The sequence below is a fragment of the Helianthus annuus genome, chromosome 15 (genome assembly GCF_002127325.2).
Source record: "Helianthus annuus cultivar XRQ/B chromosome 15, HanXRQr2.0-SUNRISE, whole genome shotgun sequence".
In the NCBI taxonomy this organism is placed as follows: Eukaryota; Viridiplantae; Streptophyta; class Magnoliopsida; order Asterales; family Asteraceae; genus Helianthus; species Helianthus annuus.
The window spans coordinates 107,191,052-107,205,784 of record NC_035447.2 but is presented as its reverse complement, the minus strand read 5'-3'; the positions used below and the strand labels follow the sequence as shown (position 1 = coordinate 107,205,784).

Here is a 14,733-nt window from a genome sequence, read left to right as displayed (position 1 = left end):
CCAAAAATTGATTATTTGCGTTTAGAAAAGGATTTTTACTTGTTTATTTTTTTAAATATATATTTGCCAAACACTCAAATAGTTGATTATCTGATTATTGTGATATCAAACAACATAATCAAATCCAAACACTATCTTTCAACATCACGTTTTATTATAGTTAATTATCTGATTCTGATTATTCAAAACGCATAATCTATTTTCAAAACTCAACCCCAAACACCCCCTTAATGATTTCAATCGCACTTCAATTATTGGCGCTTAAAATAAAACATATCACAATTGTTTAATAATATATAAAATCTAAATTTGAATTAAAACACATTAAATTGACATATTCCATATTTATGTTTTAACTACTAAGATGATTTCATTAGTAATTAAAATCATTTTGTAATAAAGTATTTAATTTCTAAAATAAAACATATTATATAAAATCTAAGTTTGAATTAAAACACATGAAATTGACATATTCCATATTTATGTTTTAGCTACTAAGATGATTTCATTCAAGCCAATGAGGTGGATTTGGTGTTCTAAAGAATTTAAGTTCGATTTCTGTCCTCCTCATTATTTTCTGCGGCACCTGGTGATGATGAGAGACTAGGCAAATAGGTGGAGATCGCTAGTTCGATCCTTGAACTGAGCGGGTTTTACCTCACTGCTCTGTTGTGCCTTCGGACGAGTGTTCACGGGCTTCGGCCCTAGGTGAGGGTTTTCCCCGGTTCGGAGGCGAGCGTATCCCGATGTGATGAATTTCACCAATAGCCTATTTGAAGAATTCGTTGGCCGTTAAAAAAAAGATGATTTCATTCATAATTAAAATCATTTTGTAATAAATTATTTAATGTTAAAAAAACATATCACAATTGTTTAATAATATATAAATCCAAATTCTCCTATATATTAATATATGAATGAAATCAACACTAAACTATAATATAATAAAATATTATATACAGTTTTTTTTAATAATTTTATTATCTTAATATTATAATAATTGTTATCTCCTTTACTTTATAAGTCTGATAAGCTTGATGTTAACCGGTATTTGTATCGAAAATAACGGTTCGTTATCGATACATAAATGTAAAAACCAGCACCAGCCTGGTACATAAAACGCCAAAAGTCGGTACCGGATTAAGTTTGATAATCTTTTAGTTTGAGAAATTTGGTACTGCTACCCAGTACCATTTGCTCATCCCTGATCACGGGTACCGTACGAACACTAACGGTATCGTACAATTTTTTTTAGTTTCAGGGGTAGGGATGAGCTCGGTGCCAACTGATACCGAATCGGTATTGGTACCGAAAATACCGGTTATGGTATCGGTATATGAAGGTAAAAACCGGTAGCGAACCGGTACTAGGAACGCCAAACGTCAGTACCGAACCGGTACTTAGGATCTTTCGGTTTAGGAAATTCGGTACCGGTACCCATTACTATTTGCTCATCTCTGACTACGGGCTTCTACCGAACAACATCATTACCATACAACTTTTTAGTTGATTTTCTTTCGGTTATTTTTTAGTGTTTTATTCTACATTTTTTTTTCTTGTCAGCGATTCCGTGTGCAACGCGCTCTTAATAATTTCAAACACATATAAACACAGACTAAATAACAAAAGAAGTTCGCTGCAACGCGGCGACGATTTTTATAACTAGTTATTATAAATAACAATTCAGAAAATGTAAAACGACATTCAATTTTTTTCTTTTTGTCTTTTAATTGTGGTTATTTTGTTTTTGTTTTCTTTTAATTGTGTTTATTTTGTTTTTTTTTTCTTTTTTTCCTTAATGTTAAACTTTTAGCATAGACACTTACACTCGCTTAATTTTTTTTAAACTTTGTAAATATCATTTTAACCCCTCGAGTTTTACCGGCTTATTTTTGTATTATGTGGTAAAATATAATATGTTTTCATGTTTATATTTATGTAAGGTTTCAGTGTTACACCCCAACCGATGGCGGAAACATCGCAGTGAAACGAAACGAGATTGGAAGAGACTTCATAACAACTAATTGTGACAATATTTAGATGTTTCAAATTTCATTGATACTAGAATGGAAATACATTGTCTTGAAAAGAAAGTACAACAAATTTCAAATAACGTAACAACATGAAGCAAGTACTAAAAGTTTAAATCTAAGTGTGTTTCTAATCCACCCTGAATAATATTCTTCACCGTCATCAACTAGTTTATTAAAATAAAAATTTAACAAAAGTTGGCGAGTATACAAGTTTGATTACATAGCATAATTGTAAATAAAAGTTATCTCATATACAACATGATAAATTGTATATATTGTTCATTATCATACTAGGATGTGTTAACTATAAAATCTAAATTTGAATTAAAACACATGAAATTGACATATTCCATATTTATGTTTTGGCTACTAAGATGATTTCATTCATAATTAAAATCATTTTGTGATAAAGTATTTAATCGACATTTTGTGATAAAGTATTTAATGGACATAGTTAACTGTTATTTATTTATTTATATTATTATTTCTAACAACTATCATCGCAACCTCCGGAGCCACCTCATTGTCGCGATTGCCACCTTTTGCTGTTGCGACTACCAACGTCGACACCGCCAGTGTGACACCACCATTAAATCCACCTCGTAGTTGTCACCACCACCTTCACACGTCACCAAAATAAATATAGAGGGTGAACCAATTATAATACTTATATTCCTAATCGACTTATTTCAACCGAGCCCATCTTGGTTGAAACCCCTTTTGACCGAAACCAAAGTGATACTTATTTTAAAACAATATGTTTTGATCCGAACCCATTGTGTTTACAACCCATTTCACCCTTGAATTCGGTCAGACCAAACCTATTTTGACCCATTACCTGACCCGACCCCTCTGTTATACCCGACTTAACAAAACAAACGTAACAAAATAATTACAATGGATTAAATTTGCCACCTACTATATATAATCAAAGGAGAAAACTTGTAAACCACTCCAAACTTAATATTCCACAACTCACTCGTATCGACTAGAAGTGTACCAAAAAAACGGTTTTAGAACCGAAACCCGAAAAAACCGAAACCACTTTTTAACCCAAATCGAACCGGCAGTTTGTAGATTGGTTAGTGTTCTTGATGTCTGAAACCAGTTAAAAAAACCAAAACTGGTTAAAAACCTGTCTTTTAGCCAAAACCAGTTTTTAACCAAACCGAACCGGTTAATACCAGTTCAGGTTTCCGTCGTATAAAACCGGTTAAAAACCGAACCAACCAGTTTTTCTTAAAACCGATTTAAACACCTCTGGTGTTGACTCACAAATAAAAAAACACTTGAACAACAACCTCCCCCCCAAATTCCGTTTAACGATCTCACTCAAAACCACTCTCATTTCTCACACACATTCGCATTCAACAACCTGCTGAATTCAGTCAACAGTATGTAAAATCCTGTTTACATTCGATTACATCACAATTATACTTGTTATTATCCGTTATTTGACCACTCTTTGCTCTCAGATCTGATGGCGGATGGCGATAATCCATCGCAGTACGTAAAATTGAACAAAAATCAAGCGGAGGTTGAAATCAATCCCGGAGAACTCAATCAGCCGATCGAAGTTCCTCAGGTTTGATCGCAGTATGTTAAAATGTTGATTTGTTCGGATTTGTTGATAGATCTGATTAATTGCTGTTTGTTTAGATCGTTTGATGAAATTAGGTTTTCGGATTTTGTAGATGACGAGTGTGATTAGTTGTGTGAGCTTAATGTGTGTGCGCATTTAGGTTATAGAGTTGTAGAAACCTTTGTTTTGATAAAATTTGTGTAGGTTTTAGTAGTTGTTTGAATTTTTGTTGTAGCTATTCATATCTGGAAATGAGGAAATCGTATTCTTATCGTTGATAGATCTGCTTAATTGCTGTTAGTTTGTATCGTTTGACGTTAACTGATCGCTTATGTGATCTTAATGTGTTCACATTTTAGGTGATAGAAAGGTTTGTTTTAATGAAATTTGTGTAGGTTTTAGTAGTTGTTTGAAATTTTGAAGTAGGTGTTCCGCGCTCATATCTGGAAATCACATTGTTATCGTTGTAATTTTAGATACTTGATAGTTGATACAATGAATGAATGAATGAGTGAAATAAAGCCTTTTAGAAAATTCAAGTTAGGCTTCTTTTGTGCGGTATAGATTTCACTTGTATGACTCACATTAGAATGCAAATTAATTTAGTCAATATTTACAAGTGATTTTTAGATACTTGATAGTTCATATCAGGCGCTTAGAATGCAAATTAATTTAGTCAATATTTACAAGTGATATGGTATAATGCACTTGAATAGTTGCGTAAAGACCTTTTTCAAGAAGTGTTGTGTTCAAGCATGGAATGACACAACATAATCAACAGGAGATAAAATGCAAGAAATTAGTTGAGAACTGGTCTATAAGTCCTAATCCTAGAAGGTTCTATCAGGTGTCTTTAGTCTACAAGGTTTTAGGCAGACACAAGTTCCTATTTCTCCTAGAGTCGTTTACACTACATAATTTACAAGAATGAGGGAGAGATCTAGGATATATGTGTTCAGTTGACAATAGTTTTGCAGTTTGTTGTTTTCTTTTACTTATTCCTTCTTTTACATAAAGATCCTAAGTTATGATTTAGGTTTAGGATATTTCTCTTTGTATTCTGATTATTGTATATGGGCTCGGCGGACCTTGATTTTATTCTTCGTACTTTTTGTATCATAATTCATATGTACTTGAGTAATGATAGAAAATACCTCACTGGGCTTTTTATCAAGTTACATGGTAGCATACTTAGATTCTGCTCTAGTTTCTCTTAACCGTTCTTCTTTTTAAGTCACCGCCATAACTCGTCAGACCCCCCCCCCCCCCCCTTTTCCGCGGTTACAATCTTCTTTCGTTCTTAGAGTACGGCATTCTATACCATTTTTATGAATGTTTATTTTATGTTCTAAATCTGAAGTACGCTATTCTTTTTTAAAAAAATGATCCTATACCTTAAATCAGTTAAAAAAAACATTTAAGCACATTGTTAGTTGTAAATAGTTGAAGGACCTATGTGTTAACTAGGTGTCTCTACATGTAATTATAGGTGTCCCTACATGTAATTAATATTTTCTTGTTGGTCCCTCCTTCCCCTATAAATAGAGGGACCCTCTTCATTTGTAAATACACAATACAATTAATACAATTCAGATTTCCTTTCTTTCCATACCAGTCTCATTTACATGGTATCAGAGCTAAAGGTAGTTTAGCTCAAGAATATCCTCATTCGGGTGACCATTTCCGTCTCTCAGTTTAGAGAATTCGTAGTATGCTCTGTGGTTGCAGCTCAGTCTGACCTTCCACATCAGAAACGGATTCTCTTTCATACCATTTCCGGTCACCACCAGTTCCGTCCTAAAAACCCGTTCCAGATCTGTTCAAACACCCAAAACCACCACAACCCGTCACCTACTTTTTCAGATCCGTTCCTTTTTCCGGCGAGTTAACATACACCACCACCACCATCGTGTTCGCAATTGCCCGATCTACAAAACCCTTCAAAAATCGCCGACGTCCGCCGCTCCACGCGCCCCCACGCGCCGCCGCCCCTTCCGCCGCCCTCATCCACGCGCCGCGCGTGACGGCGCGTCGCCGCCTCTCCGGCCGCCGTTTTTTGCCAGTCTGGTCGGAATTACCTCCCCGTCCATCTCGTCAGGTTAATTTTTTCGATCCGAGAACTTTTTCGTTTCTGCCTCGTTTCGCGTGTCCGTAATCCAGTTCAGCTTTTCGTTTAAAAAAAATGGGAGATGATAAGAAGAATGAGAACCAAATTGCTCCAGGCATTATCAACTATGCCTCCGTTTTACGTATTCCTGTTAAGCTAGACTCGAGCAACTGGAGTTCCTGGAGCCTCTTTGTCCAAAAAGGCCTTGCTAGTGTGGACAAAGAAGACCATCTAACAAAACCACCCCCTGATCCAACTCCTCGGGAATGGCGTATCGACGATAGTGGGATACAAATGGCTCTATGGAATTCCATGGAGCCACAAATCCTCACTATCGCTCAAAACTTCCCTACAGTAAAGGCAATGTGGGACCACCTGTCTTCGTCCTTCTCAGCTAAGGAATCTTTGTCCCATGCCTATTCTGTTGTTCAAGCCTTCACCCGGGCGGAACAAGGTGACTCCACCTTTACCGATTACTTTACTCGTTTCTCAAAGCTTCAAGATGAGTTACGAGCTCTTTTCCCACCTACTGCTGATTTAAAGGTTCAGGAGGAGCGTAACACCAAAATGGACGTCATGATGTTTATTGCTGGTTTATCACCTAAGTATGCAAGTGCACGTCCATTATTGCTAAGTAACTCTACCGCTATTTCATCTGTGGCATCCACATATCACCTATTGCGCGAAATGTATGGTCCGGACGCATCTCCAACCGATGTGTCTGCCTTGGTCAGTAAGGGTACAGGGCAAAGTTCTTATATGAAGAAAGGCACTGGACAAGGCACTGGGGGACATGGTGGTAATCTTGTCTGTCACTTGTGTCATGAACCAGGACATGCAAGGTACAACTGCCCGAACAACTGCCATTATTGCAAGCTGCCAGGACATACAAAGCATAATTGCCCAAACCGTGCTCCTGGATCTCAACCAAAAGCTCGACTAGCTTCTACTGGTGAGTCTTCTCCTACTGGTGCGTGTTCTAACCCAACTACTGGTACTACCTACACGTTGAGCGAGGAGGATCTCAGTAGACTTCAACAACTGTTGGCCTCACAGTCACCTGCTCCTAGCCCACAAGCCAGCTTGGTCAATTCAGGTATACTTTCTTATCTTGACTTATCCTGGATTATTGATTCTGGAGCTACTCATCACATGACTGGGATTCAGGATCTTCTTTCTAGCCTACGTACTGGTTCTCACCCACCAGTTCGTCTTGCTGATGGATCCTCATGCCCAGTCCGTGGCATTGGATCCGTTAGTAATTCGAAAGACCTAAACCTTTCTTCTGTCTTGTTGGTTCCTAAATTCCCTGATAACCTTTGTTCGGTAAGTCAAATTACCAAACAAAATAACTGCTCCGTAACCTTTTATCCTACTCACTGCATTTTTCAGGAACTAGGGACGAACCGGCTGATTGGCATAGGTTTTGAATCAGGAGGCCTCTACCGTATGTCTTTACCATCACACCCTAAAGCCAACATATGTGATTCCAGTATCAGGGAGGCTCACTACCGGCTAGGCCACCCTTCTGCAGCGGTTCTGAGGCAAATGAGACCGGATTTTCCATCTTCATTTGATTTTCATTGCGAGTCATGTCAACTTGGTAAACATACCAGGCGTCCCTATCCCCCTAGAGTGTCTAATCGAGTCAGTACGTTGTTTGAACTTTTGCATTCTGATGTCTGGGGCCCATGTCCCACAAAATCGACTTTGGGTTTTCAATATTTTATCACCTTTATTGATGATTATTCGCGTGCTACTTGGGTTTATCTATTGAAATCTCGTGCTGAAATATATTCAATATTTCGTGAATTCCATGCTTACGTTAAAACTCAATTTCAAACCTCAATTAAAACCTTGCGTACAGACAATGCAAAAGAATATTTGTCGACCGACTTTTCTTCTTACTTAAAAACTAATGGCATTATTCACGAGTCGTCTTGCGTTTACACACCACAACAAAATGGTGTCGCTGAACGCAAGAACAGACACTTATTAGACATCACTCGCACTCTCATGATTCATTCTCATGTTCCTCATCGTTTCTGGGGAGACGCTGTCCTTACTGCCGCTTATCTTATTAACCGTATGCCCTCACCCGTCATTCATGGTCAAACCCCATTTTCTATCCTTTTTCCCAAAGGAACTATGTTTCCACTTCCACCCAAAATATTTGGATGTGTTGCATATGTTCATGATCATCGTCCAGGAACCCCTAAACTTGATGCCAGAGCCATTCGTTGTATCTTTGTAGGTTACTCACGTGTCCAGAAAGGTTATCGGTGTTATAGTCCTTCTCTTCGTCGTTACTTTACTAGTTCCGACGTTACTTTTCATGAGGAATGTCCCTTCTTTCCTACATCCTCTACTCCTGTGTCAGATCCATTTCCAGAACCGGATCTTCCCGAATCTCCTTTCATCCCTGTTGTTCCTTTGTCCTCTGTTCCGTCTACCCCTCCGGTCTCAGACACCACAGTTCCAACCTCTGCAGATTCGGGGCCACCGACAGATCCTCCACCATTACTCTTCACATATGCTAGGCGAGGTAAGAAATCAACAACAGAGACTCTTGATTCACAACCAGCCTCTACATCTGGTACGTCCACTGTTCCACCACCTAACACTGAACCTGTTTCACCATTACCAGAAACTGTTGCCTATGATCCTCCAGGTGCACCATATCCTGATATACCTATTGCCTTTCGAAAAGAACCTAGACATACCACCCGTTACCCCATCCAGGATTATGTTGCTTATGCTCACCTATCCACGGAGTCTCATGCCTTCACCACTTCACTTGATTCCTATCCGATTCCCAAAAATGTGATGACAGCTCTCGCTCACCCAGGATGGCGTCAAGCTATGGAAGAAGAGCTTGGGGCTTTAAGGACTAATCATACATGGGATCTTGTAACGCTTCCGCCAGGAAAGCGTGTTGTTGGTTGTCGTTGGGTCTTCACGGTTAAACTTAACCCTGACGGTTCTCTACATCGTCTGAAAGCTCGTTTGGTAGCTAAAGGCTACTCTCAAGCTTATGGTATTGATTATGACGAGACTTTCTCTCCGGTGGCCAAAATGCCCTCCGTGCGTATTTGTATTGCTCTTGCTGCCATTCATCATTGGCCGCTCCACCAGCTTGATGTCAAGAACGCCTTCCTTAATGGTGTTCTTGAGGAGGAGGTTTATATGGAGCAGCCACCAGGGTTCATTGTTAAGGAGGAGGCATCCAAAGTATGCAAACTGCGTCGCTCTTTATATGGTCTTAAACAATCTCCCAGAGCATGGTTTGGTCGGTTTTCTAGTGTCATGGAAGAATTTGGAATGGTTCGTAGTACATATGATCACTCTGTATTCTTCAGACATCATCAGGGTCGAAGGATCATCTTAGTTGTTTATGTGGATGATATCATAGTTACAGGGGATGATGAAGATGGAATTACCAAGCTCAAACAGTTCCTTCAGTCTCAGTTTCAAATTAGTGATTTAGGTCGGCTACGATACTTCCTTGGCATAGAAGTATCTCGTTCCCCACAAGGAATACTTCTCTGTCAACGAAAGTATGTCCTTGATATGTTAACTGAGTGTGGCTTACTGGGATGCAAACCGGTTGACAGTCCTATGCTTCCTACAAGGAAGCTTCTTCCAGAGGATGGAAATCTAATGAAGGATCCCGAACGATACAGACGATTAGTTGGAAAGCTTAATTATTTGACAGTTACACGACCAGATATTTCCTTTGTCGTCAGTGTCCTAAGTCAGTTCATGGCCACTCCGTACACAGGACACTGGGATGCTGCTCTCCGTGTCTTAAGATATCTCAAAACCTCACCAGGCCTGGGGATCTTATATTCTGATCAGGGTCATTGTCGTGTGGGTGCTTTCACAGAAGATGGAGACGGACGTATATCTGGATTCTCAGATGCAGATTGGGCAGGCTGTCCTATTTCCCGTCGATCCACCACTGGGTATTGTGTTTTCGTTGGCGGAAACCTTGTGTCCTGGAAGAGTAAGAAACAACACACCGTATCCAGATCAAGTGCTGAATCAGAGTACAGAGCTATGGCAGATGTTACATCGGAGATGATATGGGTTCGTCGTCTTCTTAGAGAACTTGGAGTTATCTCTGAAGACTTGATGCGATTGTACTGTGATAATCAATCAGCTATACATATAGCCAAAAATCAAGTATTCCATGAGAGAACTAAACATATTGAGGTTGATTGTCACCTAATCAGAGATCGGATAGTTGGTACTCAAAAGGATCCTCCGTCGATTCAGCCAATCCATGTTAGGACGGAATTCCAACTAGCAGATATCTTCACGAAACCACTCCGGAAGCCACAAATAGACTTCATATGTAACAAGTTGGGCATGATTAACATCTATGCTCCAACTTGAGGAGGAGTGTTAGTTGTAAATAGTTGAAGGACCTATGTGTTAACTAGGTGTCTCTACATGTAATTATAGGTGTCCCTACATGTAATTAATATTTTCTTGTTGGTCCCTCCTTCCCCTATAAATAGAGGGACCCTCTTCATTTGTAAATACACAATACAATTAATACAATTCAGATTTCCTTTCTTTCCATACCAGTCTCATTTACACACATTAAATGAAATAATGGACGAGAACTTGACAACCATGAATTTCACATCTAATTTCAAAACCATGACATTTGTTTTTGCTTCTTCTGCCCATGTACATCGCAACAATACAATGGTCAGTGAAGCACAACATGCCATTCGGACCATTAACAATGTCAATCTAACTCTTCTTTTCAAACTTTCATTTTGGGTTGAAGCTCTTAACATGATTGGTCACTTACTTCCCACTAACACATTAGAATTTTGAACTTGTTCTATATGGTTTCTTTCCCTCTTAAGAGGATCTTTGAGAATTTGTTTTTTGTGCTATCTAAACCTCTTTTCCACCGCTCCTCACAAACTTTCTTCTTGTTCAACTACATGGTGTCCACCTTATCACATATCATGTCATCATTTCATGTCATGTTTTTATGATGAGTATTTTTCTTTCTCTTCCTTTCATTTTGTCTGCCCCATTATACTAATTTTGACTCCGATGATGCTCCTTCAGTCTTTTTCACACCCCTTTTTGGCATCTCCTCCACATGGATGTGTCTTAGCACTTTGAGTTCATTTGCTAGCTGGTTCTAAGTATCTTGTGATCCATCATCTCCTTCTTTGGTCTTGACTTCTAGTCATCCGATCATAGTTGTTAAAAGCCATCGCCTCTTGCACCTAAGCCCATTTTTCAGGCGAGGCGAGGCAGTTGCGCTTTAAGTCGAGGAAATTGCGCTTTAACTCTCCAGGGGATGGTTCAGGCGCACATTCCGGCAAGATTCCTAGATTCCGGAGAGTTTCCGGCTAAATTCCGACAAGATTCTAGCCAAATCTCTACTTTTAATTAAGGAAAACTACTTTTCTACACTAATACACTAATATTTTGGTACTAATTAGATGATATAAAGTGTTACATAATAGACTTTGTTTATTTTATTTGAAGAATAGTATTCTTTTTCTAATACATCATATATTTTTTAAAAATTTTCATTATGCGCTTTATTTTTCTCAGGCCCTCACTTTTTTTGCGCTTTGTGCCTAGGCCCCAGGCGAGGCCTATGCGCCTTGAGTGCGCCTAGTGCCTTTAATAACTATGCATCCGATAATCTCAAGATTTAAAATAGGCTCTTTTAAATCTAAGCATATTTCCTATCTATTGTTCTCTTATTTTGAAATCATATACCTAGGCTCTACACTGGAACGCAATCATGAAATCTGAAAATGTTGGGGGTTTTTGTGTCACCATCCTCGTACTAATATAGCACTTGGAATGCAGGGTTATATGAAAGTTGAACATTACAAGGCCCGTCTTGTTGCTCTAGACTATGATGGGGTTCTCGACATTGTTGTCTCCCAATGCATGTTAGTAAATGCTTTCTTGAATGGAGATTTGTCTAAAGAGGTGCACATGAAACAACCTTGTGTTCCTCATCATGTAGCCTCAAGCATGGTTCTTGTGTTGTTACATATTAATGCATTGTTTACCTACACCTCCTCTCTTGGACTTGCTTGCTTCTCTATGCTGGACCTCAGTATATTCTCTTGTCTCTCGAGTTCTTACTATGACCGATCTCGGTTCTCATTCTTTCAACATATTGTCTTGAATATAGAGGTGTAGCTAATGTTGTTGCTGAATCAACATGGCTTCTTGAATTTAACTGTCCTCCCTCCAAATCAAGTCTTGTTTTGTGTGCAATTTACTTGTCAAGTAACCCTCCATATAACACCAACTATGTGGAGATTGCTTTGAGGACGAGTTGCCATTGGACAAGTTCGTGCGTGCTACATGTATGTCCGACTTATCCATTTACTTACATTTTTACTTAGGGTTTGCCCTCTTATTTGTTCTTTTCATTTAGGCTGTGTCTGAGTCCACTTGGAATGCAGGGTTATATGTTAGATACCTAGATAAAGATCCTAAATTATGATTTAGGTTTAGTATAATAATAATAATTTTTGCAGGCTTGATCTAATTGGTACCTTAGTGTTTCCTAATGTAAGTATGTAACCTTGATACCGCTTGTACCATGAAGACCTCACGTGCTTTTTGTAAATCCAAATTCCTTGCTTAGTAGGCTGAAGGGTTGAGATATCATATGTTTCTTGTTACAAATTTCTTAAATCTTTTTTTTTTTTTAATTTACTTTATTACAGCTGAATGTTCGCAAGTGCAATGAATGTGGGCAGCCTTTACCTGAGAGCTTTGAGCCACCTGCTGTTGAGCCTTGGACAACTGGCATATTTGGCTGTACTGAAGATACCGAAAGCTGTAAGTTTTTCTCAGAATCAAGTATTATCATGTCTTTTTAGGTGGTCATTCCAAATGCTATAGATAAAAAATACCGCACAAGTAGCCTTACAATGCCAATATTTCACAATTCCATTTTTTCAATTTCTCTCCAAGTTGGTTCTCCGAATTTCAAATTATGTCACAGAACTTGATATGTTGCCTTTATTATCAAATGATTTCTGAATATTTCTAATATATATTATATTATTGTCAGGCCTTTGTTCAAACTTTACACACATTCAAGTACTTTTGCATGTGTTACTAGTTCTAGAGTCCTTCAATGAATACTGAAATGTGACCTTACTTTTTTCTCCTTGGTAGATTCATGCGCATCTTCAATTTTCATTTTTCCCCTGCTTAAAAATATTTTTTTTTTTGTTTTATTTGACATGCAGTTCAGAGAAAGGTTTGACTATGTGGTCCCGAATTTATGCACTTCAATCATTTGTTATTTATCAGTGACAAACTTCCCAGTAATAATAATAATATTATATTTTTGTTCAGGCTGGACAGGATTTTTTTGTCCATGTGTTCTGTTTGGGAGAAATTATGAAAGCTTGAGAGATGATTACGCATCTGCAACAACTCCATGTGTTCTTCACGCAATTTTCATTGAGGGTGGATTGGCTGTCGCTGCAATAACCGCAGCATTGCATGGCGTTATTGACCCCGGTACATCATTTCTCGTTTGTGAAGGAGCCTTGTTTGGTTGGTGGATGTGCGGTATCTACACCGGTGCTGTTCGACAAATGTTACAGAAGAAATACCATCTCAAGGTAATCATCATGTAGTTACCATATAATTGTAGTCTTTGGAATGGTGATATATATGTTTGGTTGTTTGAACTTTGAACATGCAGAACTTACCGTGTGACCCGTGTTTGGTGCACTGTTGTCTGCACCCGTGTGCTTTGTGTCAAGAACACAGGGAAATGAAGGGACGGCTTTCCGACAACTTTGTGATGCCGATGACCCTCGTCAACGCTCCACCCGTTCAACAAATGAACTCAACCCAAGACTCGTCTTCTGCAAATACCCATCAACATCGTACCAGTTTAGAGATGTCACCACTATGACAACGTTATCTGCTGTTACGTTATATAGGACATTCATTTCGAAACACCAATATTATGTTGAGAATCGCAGAACCGTATAAGCACATGTATATAGTGCTTCAAGAAAGGTTAAAATTGAAAAACAATGATGTACTTCTTTCCCCACTTTCTTTGATTTTATCTACTCTCTCCTAACCTCTTTTTATTTTCGGAAAATAACCGAAACCAAAACCAATATGTTGCACTAGGGTTGGTCTTTGGTTCCCATATTTTTTACTTCTTGTTCTCCTTTGGGTCTTCGGGTTTGGGCGGAGGTAAATCGAAGTATCGAACTAAGAAAGACTGCACCGAGCAAAATGTATTCTCATATCGGATGATTAGAGGCGAAGCACTGAACCGACCACAACCGATACCTGACATGAACAAGGAAAGCATATATACAAAGATTTAAACACTTACATAGAATGAACTCAATTAGCACATTCTACTTGTACATTATTCCCAAATCTAATTGTTCATTACCTATAAGAGAATAACATTAGCCTCAAAAAAATAGATACAGTAGGTAATAGAGAAGAATGTAATGCACATGTTTGTCTCAGGGTGCTACACATCTCATAAATTAAGTCCATTTCGATTAAACTAATATTGAGCTTGTTTTATTAGATAACATAAAATATAAGTTTTTAAATATGTGTAATATAATTAATTATAAATTATTTAAAGAATTAAAATACACTCAAATTTTACGATCCGGTCCGGTTTTGTACGGTTGGTTTTAAGATTAAACAATAAACCAAACCGTTCATTACATTTTTGATTTTTTTAAAACCAACTGATTGAAAGTTTGAATGTGAAACCAAGCCGATGACCAGTTTGAACGATGTCATGGTTTTAAACTGAACCATGAACACTCCTTTTACAGGGAACATAAGTTCCATCGGTAATGTATATGTTTATTTGAACAAGAATAATATTTTTAAAACAAATGTAACTTTTACCCCACTTTTATACGTGACTGATCAGATAGTATTCATGTTAGATGATGTGGTATTATATTATATATTATACTATTATATACATATAT

General features: G+C 38.1%; 1 protein-coding gene across 1 annotated transcript; it reads left to right on the top strand.

Annotated features, from left to right (window-relative positions):
• Positions 1-3,287: 3,287 nt before the first annotated feature.
• On the top strand, positions 3,288-13,851 carry LOC110912140 (cell number regulator 6). Its single transcript, XM_022156808.2, has 5 exons — positions 3,288-3,427; positions 3,509-3,618; positions 12,457-12,571; positions 13,097-13,368; positions 13,452-13,851. Exons 2-5 carry the CDS (start codon positions 3,514-3,516, stop codon positions 13,665-13,667), a joined length of 708 nt encoding a protein of 235 aa, XP_022012500.1. The 5' UTR covers positions 3,288-3,427; positions 3,509-3,513; the 3' UTR covers positions 13,668-13,851.
• The last annotated feature ends 882 nt before the right edge of the window (positions 13,852-14,733 follow it).